The sequence below is a fragment of the Saccostrea cucullata genome, unplaced genomic scaffold (genome assembly GCF_032062105.1).
Source record: "Saccostrea cucullata isolate Sc308-1 unplaced genomic scaffold, CSIRO_AGI_Scuc_v1 ctg1187, whole genome shotgun sequence".
Lineage (NCBI taxonomy): Eukaryota > Metazoa > Mollusca > Bivalvia > Ostreida > Ostreidae > Saccostrea > Saccostrea cuccullata.
This window is the reverse complement of record NW_026926000.1, coordinates 39,933-56,713: the sequence shown is the minus strand read 5'-3', so window position 1 is coordinate 56,713 and position 16,781 is coordinate 39,933. Positions and strand designations below refer to the sequence as shown.

The window sequence follows — 16,781 nt, the reverse complement described above, 5'->3', positions numbered from 1 at the left end:
GACTTGACCTAAATTGAAAACCAGGAAAAATACCATTATTTTCTCTCTATTATTTTTCAATCCAATATCGGTAGAAGCTGGTGCAAAAACAGGACTGAGGAATTAGGTCACAACCTACTTTTCACACCATCAAGTATGTGGGGAAAAAGATGTTATTTCCTAGTAAATCTGAATCTATCATCTTCAGAGAGGAAAATATATAGGACATTGTAATTGCTAAAAAGGAAACAAATTTCACAGTTTACCCACCATTGCTACTAAGATCTGTATTGGTGGCCTGATCCCGCATTCCGTGATCCCGACTTGAGGCCCGTTTTCTCCGTCGTTTGGGCTTCCCAGAATTAGCACCACCTTCACTTGTCAAACTGTCACATGAATAATGCACTCCTACGTCCCTACTGCCCCCATGGGGGGAAGAAATTCTCAAGTGGGGATCCCGTCCACCATGTGAATAACCTTCCTGCGGAGAGTCTGAATTGAAATCACTATTAAATCCTGTTGGCACATGACATGAATGTGGAGAGGGGGGACAGGCCGGTGCCTCGCCCCCTCCCATGGAGTCTAAAGTCTCTATACACTGCTGGCTATGATGAGAAGTACTATGTACTGAACCGTCCATACTGCGGTTTATTTTGTTAAAGTTGTTATCACTTTCGTTATAATGACTTGGTACACTGCCGTTAGGCACAAACGTAGATGTCTACAATACAAAATTCCAAAACTTATTTATTTGAAAAGAAAAAAAAATTTGAGCATGATTAAAGTTACTTTTTATATGATAATGAACAAGAACTATTCAAACATACACAGAAATTAAAACTGTGATGCATAAATTTTTAGGAATTTATTTGCATTTATACCATCTTTAAGTTAAAATTCCTGCATTTAAGTTTTAAATTAAAAGCATATAAACCTGATAATTTGATCCACGGTTATGGTTGGCGACATCAATATCAGACAATGGATTAACACTAATGTTCATTCTGGTGTAGGCATTCCCTGCATGCCCATTAGGGATAGACCCGTTTACTCCGTTACACCCAAACCCCCCTCCATTGGGATATTTTTTGTGTAGACTATCTGCGTAGATTCTCTGTGAAGAGTCCTGGAATTTCTGACACACTGCATCATTCATAGCATCTGCAACACACAGACTCATGGTTTAAAAAAAAAAAAGAACCTCTACCAAAATATGTCTAAGAAGAAAGGAAAAAAAAATTTTTTTTTAACATTTATGAACTGATATACAATAGAACACCAAATATTTGTGACATCTAATTTTTGCAATATAATTATTTGGTTTTAATGGGCAAGACAAGATTTTCGCAAGTTTTGAATTTTGCTACTGATATCTTATGATAATAAAAATACATGCAAGAATCGTAATTTTGCAAGCAGACCATCTCACATAAATATGCGAAACTAAGGTGTATGTATACAAATAAAGTGATGTATAGTAAGATGTTCTCCCCCCCTAATTACCCATCCTCCTCCTCTGCTGCCTCTGTTTCCACCAACACATAAACATGAAGATGATGAGGAACAGCATCATGACTCCCAGGACAATCCCCAGTACCATGTACAACATCTCACTGCTCGACTGAGTGTTATTTCTCTCCTGCTCTTTGGCGTTCGAACTCGGTCGAGATGGAGTGGGTGGGGCAGGAGAGGGCCAGTCGTTATCTATGTTTGAGATGGGGCGGCCATTGTTCCCAGCTGGTGGCTGGAAGGGAACACCTGAAAAGTCAAAGAAAATGTCATCACAAAATGGAGATGTTGAGAATATGTTCCAAACTTCTACAGAACATATCATTCTTTTAAAAAAATTTCTACACGCAGTAAAAAAACATCCTTATAGTAAAAGCAAAATTGATCATCCCTGGAACTTTGTTATTTTAAATATTAAGCCTGTTTTACTGTACTATTGGAAATGAAGATCTGACTTACCTCCCTTTGTTCTCATGACCACTTCATTACTGAGATCACTAAAACCTGCCGTGTTGAAACTCTGGATTTTAATGGTGTACTCTGTGGCAGGTTTGAGATCTTTGATCATGTATGACCTAATTGTAGATTCCAATAATGGTAGGGAGGTGAAATTGCTTTTGGCACCATATTCTTTGTAGTGAAGTGTGAAGCCTTCGATTGGGGATTTTTTCTTTGGCACATACTAAACAAAGAGAAAAATTCACTACCAGAAAATTGTTGTATCATTATTCCTTCAGAAATATTGCATGAAAAAGGTTTATTTAAATTATTTTACAATGTATAGCTTTAAAAAATTTTAAATCCATAATATTTAATCAAAAGAATTTTATTTACAGGAGAAAATGAAAGTTTGAAAAACTTGTAGTGTTGTGTTTTATGTTTGGGCCAATGAGAAGAAGTCGCCCATTCCATTAGTATATGTTATATATATCCTTGCTACAAAGAATTCCCTTTTTCTGTCCCTCAGACTTGGCTGTTTAATCAAGGACACGGTGTAATCTGACTTACATTCCATTTGACGTTGAGCCCGTGTATTTTCTGGTACTCCACTGCTTTGACCTCTACGATGACCGGGGCTCCCTCAGGGGCCTGGGGCTCGGAGTAAGGGGCCGTCTTCAGGGTGAACTTCTTTGATGTGGGTCCATGTTTGTTGTCATTATTGGAGTACACAGCTGCTACTCGAAATTTGTATGTGCCTTCTGAAAAATATTTAGGAAAAAAGTTAACATTGATTGTTTCAGCATAAATTACACTTCTGGTACTTTCATCAAATTGCAACTCCATTTACACTTGCTTTTTCAATTTCTTTCTTTAATACTGAAAATTAATTCAATGAAAAGTTTACATAATATACCTCATATAAATGATTTGTGAATTAGAAATTCAAATTATGTCTCTGCATATTGAACAAAAAAAGAGGTTTCCAAGAATATGTAAACAATGCTGATTTTTTTTATTCAAGGTTTTCTTTTTTAAATCAACATTTGATGAATATTGACACATATTTACACACATCACAGATCAAAAGGTTCCCTTTATCAAAAACTAACCTTGTTTGAGATGTATCAGTTCATACATCCTCTGATCTCCCCTGACATCTGTATCCTCTGTCTTCCACTGAGTTTTCTTTGGCTTGATGGCCCTGTATTGGATTCGAAAGAAAGTGATTGACAGGCCATCGTTCTCAGGGACCGTCCAGTTCAGCTTCACAGAGGTGTCAGACAGCTGAACCACGTCAGGGGCACTGGGAGGGACCAGTTTAACTGAAGAGGAGTAAAATGTTCAAAGGTGCAGTTATTACAAACAGACAGACATAGATACACTAATACGTGCACAGTTGAAATTCAGTATCTCAAACACTGATATCTTGAAAATAATTGTGTCAAAGTTATATCGAGTCCAAACCACATATTCTACAAATCTTCTTCCCTAAATATCTTGAATCCTTGGATATTTTGAAGGTTTTTTCTGGGTCTATTTAAGTTCAAAAGAACAAGATTTGACTGTACTTAGGACAGACAATATTTCTATACCAGTCTGTGTCTTACCTGTGGGTCCATCATTTGAGGGCCTCCCTTTATTTCGGTTTCTATTATTTCTCCTTCCACCCTTCTTTCTCTTCCTCTTTCTCTTCCCCTTCTTCCTCCTCCTGTTTCCATTCCTAGACATTTTGGGACTAGTATCAACACCACCAGAAATGACACCGCCTGAAAAACAAGGGAACACAATGGGTGTGAATTTGATTTATTTCATTTGATATGCATTCAATATTTTGAAAATATGCGGAAAAATGTGCTGTAATTTTTCAGACCAGCTCAATTAATGGTAATGTCCTATTTACGTGTGTTGTGCAAGTTGTTGTGATCAACACCTGATATACAAACCCTCGTGGCACAAGCAATCCAGAATTTCTTCAAGAGTACCACCTTAGGCTTTGCTTGACCAAAACTCATTTTCTCTAATTAAACAAGATGTGTTTGTGAAACACTATGCGCCCGGCGGCAACAAAGTTCAAAAAGTCTATTTTTAGCATATTTGTCACAGGCAAGGTCACAAGGTCATTGACCTTGGTGTTGTTTGAAAGAACTTAATCGGTGGAGTATGCATACCAAATATGAATTTCCTATCTCCTACGGTTCAAAAGTTATGGAAAAGTGTAAAATGCTTTTTCTAGCATATGGGTCACAGTCAAGGTCACAAGGTCATTGACCTTGATGTCATTTGAAAGGACTTTATTAATGGAGTAAGTATACCAAATATGAAGTCCCTATCTCCTATGGTTCAAAAGTTATGACAAACAGTGGAAAAAACTATTTTAGCATATAGGTCACAGTCAAGGTACAAGGTCATTGACATTGATGTCATTTGAAAGGACTTTATTAATCGAGTAAGTATACCAAATAAGAAGTCCCCATCTCCCATGGTTCAAAAGTTATGACAAACAGTGGAAAAAACTATTTTTAGCATATAGGTCACAGCCAAGGTCAGAAGGTCATTGACCTTGATGTCACTTGAAAGGACTTAATTAGTGGAGTATGCATACTAAATATGAAGTCTGTATCTCTTATGGTTCAAAAGTTATGGTGAAGGTTAAAGTTGACAACAGACAGAAAAACAAACAGACAAACAGACAAACAGATAAACAGACAAACAGACAAACAGACAGGACAAAAACAATATACGCCCAGGATCTATCGATCAGGGCGCATAAAAATAAATTGAACAAATACCTGATGCAATTTTTCCAATGTTATCAGGTACTTCGTTCTCGCTGGCTAATTGACCTTTGACCTTCACTTCAATGGCAGAGTAAGCCATTCCTGCTTCATTACTAGACATGCATTGGTAGATTCCACCTTCAGATTTCCGAATACTCTTAATACTATAGGTGGTCACTGAAAAAGAGATTTAAAACATTAATAAATCTTCCTGAAATCTGAAAACAGCATTGAAAAAAGCATTTTTTTCATCTTTCTGAACAGAAAGCAAAGGTCACAGAATTTAAAATAACAAATTTTCTAAATTGACAGTATCTATATTGGAAATAAATTATTACAGAACATTGTTTCACTCAAAGTCTCTGAGGAACTTCAAAATAATAATAGTTACACATGTTTTTTATTCTCGTTACTTCAAATATCACTGAACAGACATGGCCTGTATTACATCTCTTGAATTTAAATATAAAACATTGAAAATATCAAATCTGGATTTATTATATTCCAAATCCACTTAAAAAATTACATTTTTTCCTTAAGACCTATTTTCAGTTACCTTATTTAAACTTTAAAATTGAATATACAAATGGACAAAAACTGTTACGTAAAAAATTAAAATATTTAGGTAATATATTTTATCTGCAAGTACAATGTGATACAATTGTATTATTATTTTTTTTAAAAGAAAAAGGGAAATTGGGAAAAAAATGCTAAAAATCTAACAATTTTATGTGTAAACAGGCATATGGACTGTGTTTAATTTAAATGTCTTTTAGAGTGTAAGACCATGTAAGACAATTTTATCAATATCAATTTAAGTTCTTTGTAAAAATGACATTTAATAAGAAATGGTAAATCAATACTAAGCATTCTATTCAAGAGAATTGGTGCCTGCATGTGCTTTGAATAACCCAAAAAAAAAAAACTTCAAAAAAAGTTTAATAACAAATATAGACTTCCTGCTATTGTTCATATTGTAACATAAGTTGCCTTTCCCAAAGCCTGTCTATCTTATTTTCAAAGGGATTTGTACACACCTTTGACAAGATAACATTTCAGATCTATTTCCAAAGAGCTGCTTTCATTCTTAAAAGTCAAGTATTTGTTTAAAACTTGCCAGGTATCAAAGTCATTTGATAAAGAGAAATGGAATTCAATACAAGAAATTGTTAAGCAGCACAAAAGCCTGACATTTCCTTTACATTGTAAACCCTTTCATTTCTGTTGCAATTAGCTGTCTAATGTTTGCCAGTGAATTGAAAAACATAAAATTGTTTTAAATGATCTTTTAAAATATCAATTGTTCTAGCCATTCCTGAGTAATATAGTAATGCACACCTTTTACTTGAAATTATTTTAAAAAGGAATCAATTTTGGAAATATGGAACATGAAAAAGTATGAGTTATATAATCTGCAAGATTGTACACTTACTTAATTATATTAAATATAACAAAGTAAAAATAAGTTAAAATATATTAAAATTAAGTATAAATTTTATACTATATATAATGAATAAAATATTATACAAGTCCTACCTCCATTTTCTGCTTTCAGCAGATCTGTTACAGGAACTGCATTATGGTACCAGATGACCTCTGGCACTGGTTCACCCTTGACCTCGCATACCAGATGGACCGACTCCCCAGCATTGACTGCAGTGTTGGAAGTTTTGGCTGTCACTGAAGGGGGCTCTACAGAATAAAGGTAAAATACTGATTTAAACAATTGAATTAGAGCAAGAGAACATATATCACTGACGTACGCCACTTTATTCCAATATTTGTTTTTCTAATAAAACAATGAAATGGCACATTCGTTTCATAAAAATAAATCAAAAAGAAAACAGAATCAGAGGCTTTGACATCTGGTGAACATAAAAGTAGGCTAAAGCCAGAAACTAATATACTTTGAATTACTTTTCTGATAATTACTGACCTTCTACATTTAGCTCCATGGCCTTGACCTGTACTGTCCCCACCCCATTACTGGCTCTACACAGATAGGTCCCTTCATCAGCTTGTGTTAAATTAAAGATATGCAGGTTTCCTAGAATAGAATTAATGAAGAAATTATTTTCTCTTTTTCCTGAATATTTCAGCATATTTTTACAACACATTATCATCAAAAACATTTTCAAACTTTTTTTGAGGACTCTTACTATAGAGAGAGAGAGAGAGAGAGAGAGAGAGAGAGAGAGAGAGAGAGAGAGAGAGAGAGAGAGAGAGAGAGAGAGAGAGAGAGAGAGAGAGAGAGAGAGAGAGAGAGAATGTAAATAAATACATTTGAGACATATGTATATGCATAAACATCTGAGAATTGATAGAATAACATCAATCTTTCATTCCAGACAATAGCTTCTGCCAACATTTAGTCAAGTAAACATTCCTACTTGATAGATTGACACTACACAATATGTGTCATAACTTACAGCTGCTTGGGTATACATTGAACACAATCAGGCATGTAGGATGCAATTTTAATTTTGAGGTGGGAGTGTGTGTTTGGACACCATTTTGCTGCCTGGCAACTGCTCCAAAACTATAATGGGTCTCAGATTCTTAAAACTACAGATTCAATAAAACCATTCTACCACTGATTACCATTTTGTACGGTGTGTCTGTCTGGAGCCAGGCGACCACCATAGCGGTCCCACGTGATGTTTGGTGGTGGGGAGCCATCCGCGGCACACTCTAACTCTGTATCTTCTCCCTTGCCAGCTTTGATGGTGGTAGAGGATAAAATAATGGCAGGCTGCTTCTCTAGTGGTTCAACTACAAAAAAAAAAGTCGTTAAATACAGTAACGTAATATTTTCCTGCCTAACTTTAACAGATTTTGCAATGTGTTGTAACAATGATCTCTGGGGGCAGTAGAGTAAATCTAATCATCTAGACTCTATAAACATGCCTTATCTGCACGATTTTCATCCATAAATTTTCAATTGTATCTGCTTAAATTTCAAAAGGCATGGTGAAATGTCATAAATATTTTTTTTTTTACAGAAAACTTTTTTTCCCCTTTCTTGCTCTTGGCAAGACATCAGCGTTTCACAGAAAAGTTGAGAAATTGCGGGTTGCAGACGTCCTCCATCTATCACAGCATTCTTGGTCTGGCAGAAGCTTGCACCAAATTGTGACCATCCATTACCCACACTGGAGTGACAAGCCAAATTACCTCCGACTCTCTAACTGTAGTCAATGTTTCAAAGACCCCACAGTGATGCTGATCAATTGTAATAATTACCCTAACAAATCACCCTGACAATTTAATTAAAACAGATTCAGTAAAACAATTGATGCTGGCATATAAAGGTTTCAAGCAATCAATTGCTCTGTAGGGGAGGTAATTAATTCATCTACCACATCAGCATAAAATAAGGGTGGTATTTGTCTCAGGAAAAAAGTCATAGGAATGTCAACATTATTTAGATTCCTTGCACCAAAAATCCTTTACCAGCAAATTAAAGAGAAGAGATTGGAACCCTTAGGGCTCATGTCAAACAAAATGTGGATAAATCTCTCATTTCTGTTCAGGTCACACCAACTTCATTCACTTGCCACAAACTCTTGACATGGAAATGTATATTTAAGGTAAACAAGACAAGACAAGAGGATGTTTCTGACAAATCTGTGTGGACCAGGCTGGACAATGGGTGACAGTACACGCTATCAGGTTCTGACAGGATAGGGTGGGGACACCAGGTGTTCACACAGATTCATGTCGCTCAAAAAAAGGTCATTTTGCTTTTTTTGAATCTTAATAAATTTTCACTTGTCAAAGCTCTGAAATTCTGTTGTTGGAACAATCTCGGAAACTAGATGATGTATTGCCCATATTGGCAAGCACCTGAGCCATATTTTTCTTTCTTTATTCTTTTGACGTCTGCAAATGAAAGGCTCTGTGTTTGAAAAGCAAGGCAAAAAGAAACGATTAGGAATTTTCTTGTTCACAGTTTATCCTAACTTTCCAGTTTTGTAACAAAGCGTACAAGATCAGTAGCGGCAAAATCAAAGAAACTTGTAAGATTTAAACATCGGAGGATATAAACACCCTAATCTGTGCAGCATACACTGCCGCTTAGGTCAACAGGTAGAATTTATTGTAGTACATGATGGATTAAACAGCTGTCTCGCCTCGATAAAAAATCTGAAAAAAAATTCAAAAAATCTGCCTTGTTTCTAAATTACACCTTTCTACGCATGATGTTGTCTTCTTGTTACAATGAAAATTTTCCTGCCCCCTTACCCTGGCCCCCCTTTTTTCTGCAATGGCTGGTAAACTTTTAATTAAAAAGGCTAAGGAAAATAGGCAAAAGGCTGCCAACCTTCTGAAGATAGATGGGAAAATTGAACTCCCGAGGCAATCGCCTATTGTCTAAGTCTCCTAGTTACTGGGAGAATTGTACAGATACATCAAACCAGTACTGAAGGATGATAACATCTACATTACAAAAAAGAAAAATAAGAACCTCTTTGTTATACATGTTTTATTATAAAACAAAAATATTCTGTTCAAAAGAAAATGATTCACTGCCTTACCAAGGCCCATAACTCTGAACTCCTAACCGTCAGTCGGATAATTTGCATCTGTTTCATCTGGTGTTTCTTTTCAAGTGATATCTTTCTACTCGTTACCTTGTTAATAAATAAATTTTAAAAGTTGGGCTTAATTTGATTTGGGCTCCTTTTTTCTTTAAATCTAATTCTGAAAAAAGTACATCCATCTTTCATCAGTTGATGTGCGAACCAGCTAGTATTTTCCTCACAAACCTAATCTTTTGGGTTGTAAACTTATCAAAAGTTTCCCTTCTAAGCTAAATCAATTTATCCTGTGCCAACAACATAATTACTGCTTTCAACTTGATTTTCCTGCAACAGGTTATTCAACTTAAATGACCCTTTCCAGAATTTGCGAGTCTGAACTAATAAAGTAAACTGGTGACTTATTGCTCCAACCTACACCCAGCAAATGTCCATGTACCCAATTCAACTCCCCACTTTATATCTTATAAATGATGCACAGCATTTTCAATTAATACTGAAAAGTTCGCTCCAATCACTCATTTAAACTAGACCAGCATAAAGGCCCATGGTAAGCTATATGAAATCCTAAACCACAACTTTTTTTTTAAGAGTGATTCATAACACTGTCTCTCACACTCCCTCCTTTCAAGTAATAAATGAAATGTGTCAAAAATATGTTGGTTAAGAAGAAAACCTAGCCCCCCTATCAAATATAAAACACCCTGTAGGGAACCCCGCTTTAATGTGTCTTGCATGTTTTTTCTCCCATTCCCTGATGATAGAAAAGAAAGAATAATTCATAAATCACTTTTGGAGTAGGAGGCCCCGGGAACAAAGAGATAGCTTGTTCTCCCAGAATGTGCCCTAGACCCATTAAGAAGCAGAAATGTGATCTAAAATAGAAAACGGATCACGCTGGAGCCAACAAAGCAACAAGCAGAGAACATTTAGATCGGGATCGCTACATAATGCAATCATATTTTTCTCCACCTCGTTTTTTTCTTTTGCTTCATATTATTTTCATTGGCAACGACTGGCAAATAACTGATTTGTCAATAAATTAATTTTTTTCCAGCATTAGCTTTGGGTGAAAAAAGCATCTGATCCGCTGGCTGGCTAATGAAATTGCAGATTAGGTAATAAAGAAAGCTTATCTTTACGCAGCAAAGGGCAACTAGTTATCTGCAGGAAGCCGCATTCTATGCCGTAAGTGAAAACATATCACAAATTTTCTTCTCTTTCCTCCATCATCAGTATTAATTATCATTCTTTACATACATATGTTGCAACACCAGGAAACATGGATATTTGCACATTTATTTTACATTGCTTACATACACATAAACAAGACACCCCACCCCTTCATCCCTGCTTTTAGAAACTTGACCCATACCTACTCCTACTGCTAAAAGTGCCAAATTAAAGTTAAATTTCTTTTTCATATTGTGACATGAATTAAACACCCTACACTTTATAAAAGCCTACTTATCAACAGTAAGGTTAAGACTAAAACGAATTGCTGTTTACAGCCCCAAAAAACTTCATTATGAAGGCACGCATAAATATTTATGAACTTTTCATGCAAGACTACAGGTGTGAAAACTCGTAATGTGGAAATGTACAATTCCACAATATGGAAACTCTCAAACCATTCCCTGGTTTCCCCTGCTCCATGTACAAAATGTAAGCATGTCACATGTTGTGTTCAAAACCAGAAGCCATAAAAGCAAAAATCAACATATTTTTCAAAAACCAGGACAACCCCATTCCTCATAATCACACTGGGAGATGGACTTTTATGGGCTCTTAAAAATACCAGTCTTCATTCACAAAAATTTATCAAAGGCTTCTCTCCCTTTGCACTTCTTTTTAGCGTTGAAGTGGCTGTTAGGTAACTTATGAAGGTCAATTTCATATAGTTCTCCAGGTGTTGCTTTAAATGCCAAGTAGCTGTGAACATCTGTAAATGTCTTCTGAAGGCACATCATATTGTCTGTTCAGAATTAATTGGCAAAAAAAAAAATTTCATCTGATGAATCTCCATTGTGCTGAAAACTTTTTCAGGACAAATGCATTTTTGTGTTACTCTAAAGAATCTATTTATACTTAATTTAAACTTGTTATTCCGGTATGTAGGTAATTATAATTCAGGTACAAAGCGATTTGTCCATGGCTGATAAAAAAACTAATTAAGGATTCAAATGCTGACTTATCATTGCAATTCAGCAACTGTTTTGGGACAAATGCATTTTGTTTTACTCAAATGAAACTATGCATACATAATTTAATCTTTTTATTCCAGCATATTAAATAATTCAATTAGAAATTGATTTGTTCATAATAAGTTAGGATTACAAGTACAATTTGGTCAAAAAAAATATTTTGAATGCCTATAAGAAATACTGTAAAAGTGTTCTAATTTTTTTCTCTACTAAGTTGGTATGAGCTTCATTCAAATGAATTTATATTCATATTCTAGCAAAAAATATTTCATTTTAAATATCGCTCTTCGAAATATAACTTAAGGGAACAAAATTATGTGCTAGAATTCAACATATTTTCTGTTTCCACCTTCAAAATCCTGTATATTTCTACATCCTGCCTTCAAAAAGATCTGGTCAGTTTGAACCTGAATTTATCAACTAGGAACTCGACAGAGAAGTCATTTCTCACCATTCAAACGGTTAGCCATTTGAAGCTTGTATACAAAGTCTGTAAATACACATTAACAAAGCGGGAGTGAATATTTACCCTGAGCGGATTGCAGGACTGTGAGATGAACTACATGGTTAGCTGTCCGATTCCTGAGGGTCACTGGGTTGACTGCCACACACCGATATTGACCAGCATCCCCCAGACTGGCGTTACGAATCATCATACTTCCATCAGCAAAGACCTGGAACCTCCCTGAAAAAAGAAGCCAAAAATATCATCTGAGGAATTCTTGTAAACAAGACAGAAGAGGAAGATGTTGTCACTTAGATATTGTTTTTATAAATTTGTACCATTGCTTGACCTATCTTCTACTAACACCAAGTTACACATATTTTCTTAACACATTATAGGGTACATGTATCTAACATGATGATATTCAACAATACTTTGTACATGATACATGATGCAGAGCAAGATTTACACATTTAGATCCTAGAATTTTGAGAAAATATTTTTCTCCAAAAACAAGTTGCTTCATAAAATTCCATGTGTTTTGATGCTAAGAAAAAATATTCAGATTTTATTCCATTTCGTAAGATAAATTTTTCATTTTAGATTTTGCTTATAATGAGCTAAAATTGATTTTTAAAATTATCTTCCATCCCTTTTTCAATTGAATTTCCAACCTTTTATATACCCTTGACCCTAGCTTCCATAAGTGCACATTTCACAGAAATATTTTAAGTAAATAGTACTTAACATGAAAATGCCATGTTTGCAGGTTGACAAATAACATGTTTAAAAATCATCTTTTTTATCTGCCATCAATATTTATATATTAGATTTCAATCTTTAAAGTAAATACTGTAAAGATAAGACATCAGTGTTTTCCTTATCAGATGGCATTGAGCTTTTAAGTTGAATAAAATCAAATATTATTTTAGCTGACTCTCCTGTATCAAAATATATCTTATATCCCGATACTGGCTGGGGAAATTGCTCTATCTAAATCTTCTGACATCATCAAAACACCAAAACCAACAAGATCAGGGGCCATCAAAATCAAAAACATCATCTTTTTAACGTTTTTGTACTGATCTACTTCTTTTTCGTTATCAGACCATATCAAATGCATTTTTGACTAGAATTCAACATGAAATTTTATTACTTGATATTGTTGTTGAAATATTCCAGAGACTTAATCGATACTGGGTTACACCGTTAAGTATATAATGTGATATTAATGATAGATATATTATTTTTATAAATTGCAGAACTGCCAACGTGATAAGGAATTTCCTGTCAGAGCTATGCGTCTCCTTGGCAACCCTTTTGGTAGAAGCACCTTCAATTTTATCAGCATACTGTTTTAATATGTATCATATTTAAAAACTGCGCTTGAGGCAGTTACCAAAGAAATATCATCGTATTAACCAATTACACAGCCTGCCTCAAGTTCTGTAACAAAAAGTGTTTTTCACATTTTTTCGTATCTGCTAAGTGTTTTTGGTTCCCCTATGATTTGCTGTTATGATAAACTTGTAAACTGCAATTTTGTTGCGAGGTATACACACTCATTTATTTTCCCACCAAATTTTCTCCCGACTGCTTGAACAGACAATTTATCAAATGAATTTATTAACCTGCATGTCTTTGATTTGTCAATGAGTTTAGGACCTTAAATTATTGTCATCTAAAACAATGATGTGTATATAGCCAACTTGCTACTTCTTTTCATGGGAGAATTAGACATTTAAATCGCAATAAAGCAGACTATATTAAGTTTTATAGCTCTATTTAATGGTAAAACTTACGGGAAATCACAACCATTCACCTTGTGTATTGCCTGAGGTATGAATTTTATGACCCGCCAATGATATGACTTACATCTCAAAAACTGACAATTATGGCTTTTTTGTAAACACGCTGGAGTGTGCCGTGTTTAGTTACACAGTAATCTCCCCCTTAACCTGATCTGCCTCTCGAGTGGTTAAATAAACTATTGTATGCACATGGGTTTACTTAAAACTGTGATGGAGTACTGTCCAAATAAACATATTGAATCATTTTTATGGAGCACCTCAAACATCAGATGTCAGAATTCTGCTTTCGTCAATATACAAAACCTCAAAAAAGTGAAGTAGCATTTCAAAACTAAAAAAATCTCATTAAAAAAGTTCTTATTTAAAGTACATGATTTTATTTTTTCTAATGATTAATATATCAGATTGAAGTCAACGCAGAAAAGAGTAAATGAGAAAATTAATACAGCCGTGCTCTGTTTTTCTTCTTTTAAAAATTTTAATGATCAAAAGTTCAATTCATGTATGAAAAATCCTCTTTATCTAATGACAAAGAGGGGCACAAAGTCGAAATTTGTCATCGGTACATTCAGGGCCCAAACGTTTAGGATAACATGACAATGTGCAATTCAATGGAAAGCCATTGTTCATCTGACATCATGTACAACATGTAAAATGGGACACTTGCATGTCAACACAAATCAAAATAAACTCATTGTATAGTTGTTTGCTGTTTTTCTATGGTTAACATTTGACTTGGGGAAAATATTTAATATATTTTTCAGATCATTTTTCTCTAATCTAGAAGATATAACCAGTAGAAAATTAGAGAACCTCTTTAAATTATTAAAATATTTTCATGTTGTATAAAAATTCCTTCTTTTATATATAATTTCTGGTGGGGGAAACATTCTATCACCATGGTTACTAGTTTTGTATCCTTGGTTTTGGCCAGCTAGACCACAAAAAAATATTTTTAAATGTATTCATATAAATAATATATGATCTTCTTAACCCTTACTATAATCAGCTTGACTCTAGTCTGACCTATTCCAATAGATCAGTCAGCTCTAGACATCTATCTATACTATATCTATACTGAACCAAAGAACAGTCCATCACCAACCAAATGACAGATGGACTCAGTTCTCCCCCTTTGTGGAGCTCTTTAGTGTTCCTTATCAGCCTCACTTTTAGATACCTTTACAATGACTGGCCACATTAGCCTTGATAAGCTGAAAAATTTATTGGATATTGGGTAAAAAATGTCTACCCTAGTTAGAAATCCCTAGGACTGATAGTGCCATCTTTCAGTAGATGCATTTTCTAATTGAGCTGCATCCTGATTTCATCTTCTTGAGTTTTCTTTGTTGCCAAGGTTATCTCTCAATTGACCAACCACAACAACTGTTGTGTCTTTCATCACAGGTATCAGATAAACAGATGATTAATGTGGACTCTGCCTCTGAACTAAAGCATTGGATCCTGATAACTATTTTGCTACCCTACCATTTTGAAAGAAACATCTGAATCCAGATGGCATGATAAAAGTTTTGCAAAACAAGAACTCAGACTCATCTTCTATTCTAAAACATGTACAACATCCAAAATCTAAAGAAAGTGGCAAAATTCTTCATTATGTACCACTACGCCCAAATCACCTATCTGCATCTTGATTTCTCTTAAATTTTAAACCATATGTCTGTCTGTGTTGCCATATCCTTACCAATATCTATCATCAAAACTAAGGAATTTATTCCCACATCAATATATAAGTGCATACAGTCAAATGCTACTGCTATGTTTCTGTCTTTGTATCTTTAACAGACAACAAATGAAAGGACAAAAAAAAAATGTCTTGATTATTTAACATGAGACCTGCTTCAGAAGTGAGTGAGTAAACCTTCATTAGTGTATAAAACAATCCCCCAACACCTGCATATCTCCAACTTAAAACACATTGTACCTTGCATAGTATCTGTTACCGATTATTAAAATTAAGATATATAACGTTTCTCTGGCAAAATAGCAGAACAGAAAATACATCTTGTACCAGCTTATCTAGGCTAATGGGCAAGGCCTGTGCAGGGGTGCTCTTCAATTATAAAAGCACCACCATCCATTTCACGTCGGGACCACAAAAAAGTCTTGAAAGAACAGATTTATATCCACTTCTACCCCAGCAACTAATTCATTACTCCAGCAGACTTCTGACTGTTTTTTCCCTCTTAAGCTGCAGCCAATCTCCGAGAAATGAGGGGCTCTGTACCTGTTATTCTATCTATTGCTTTTAACTGCTTTGACACTAGGGGAAAGCAACTGTTCAAGATTTTACACATGGGTAGAAATCAGAGAACTTCTTGAGTTAAGCTTGAACATGGAAGTTTTTAAAATGTTAGAAAGCAAGTGTTGTAATTGTTAATTAGAGGCTTATACTCCATAATTTGTCAGACATAGTTTTCCTATTACCATGGTACACTTTTCATTTCTTTGAAAAACTAAGAGTACAGAAACAAAGTGTTCTCTATTCAACTAATTAAGTCATTTTAGTACAGACATGTCTACAAGACATGGACATTTCCAATAAAAATGCATGTAGAGAATTGATAACATTTAGGAATATGGTTACTATTTTTAACATGAGGGACTGTATAGAAATTGATGCCCCCAAAAAATGAAGGACCAGAAAATCTGTCTTCCTGTCAATTAGTACATTCTATACTGGTGAGGAGAGATAAAGTTATGACTGGCATAGCAGAAGTTGATTTATGTCCCCTAAGGTTCTTAACACACAGAAAACCAAAACATATCCTTTATTCAGCCTGTGACAGCTTTGGGTGAACCTGATTTGACTTATGGCCTTAAAAAACAAGTTATAATTGATCCGCTTCTCAATGTTTTCTCCTCATTCTTACAAAAACATGCTCAATCTAAATCATAACCATCAATTTACCAATTTCTCATTGTCTTAAAATAGACTGAAGGTAAAGATTACAAAATCTTATTTTTTTTCTAAAATTTCGGTTTTGAATACAATGTCTAAAACTGTAAGATTTCAAAACTTTCCAAAAATCATGGACGAAATTCTACATTTG

The 16,781-nt window shown here is 34.7% G+C and overlaps 1 protein-coding gene across 4 annotated transcripts in view; it reads right to left on the bottom strand.

The window, feature by feature from the left end:
• LOC134270364 (interference hedgehog-like) overlaps window positions 1-16,781 on the bottom strand; it is a 56,017-nt gene that overhangs the window by 2,428 nt on the left and 36,808 nt on the right. For all 4 annotated transcript variants that reach the window (XM_062752606.1, XM_062752604.1, XM_062752607.1 and 1 more), the window contains exons 5-16: window positions 11,981-12,136; window positions 7,308-7,478; window positions 6,643-6,753; window positions 6,243-6,398; window positions 4,719-4,883; window positions 3,537-3,695; window positions 3,039-3,251; window positions 2,497-2,687; window positions 1,948-2,170; window positions 1,483-1,737; window positions 914-1,140; window positions 250-700 (exon numbers count right to left, since the gene is read on the bottom strand). In XM_062752606.1, coding sequence (XP_062608590.1) covers window positions 250-700; window positions 914-1,140; window positions 1,483-1,737; window positions 1,948-2,170; window positions 2,497-2,687; window positions 3,039-3,251; window positions 3,537-3,695; window positions 4,719-4,883; window positions 6,243-6,398; window positions 6,643-6,753; window positions 7,308-7,478; window positions 11,981-12,136 — 2,478 coding nt within the window. The remainder of the gene's footprint in view (window positions 1-249; window positions 701-913; window positions 1,141-1,482; window positions 1,738-1,947; window positions 2,171-2,496; window positions 2,688-3,038; window positions 3,252-3,536; window positions 3,696-4,718; window positions 4,884-6,242; window positions 6,399-6,642; window positions 6,754-7,307; window positions 7,479-11,980; window positions 12,137-16,781) is intronic.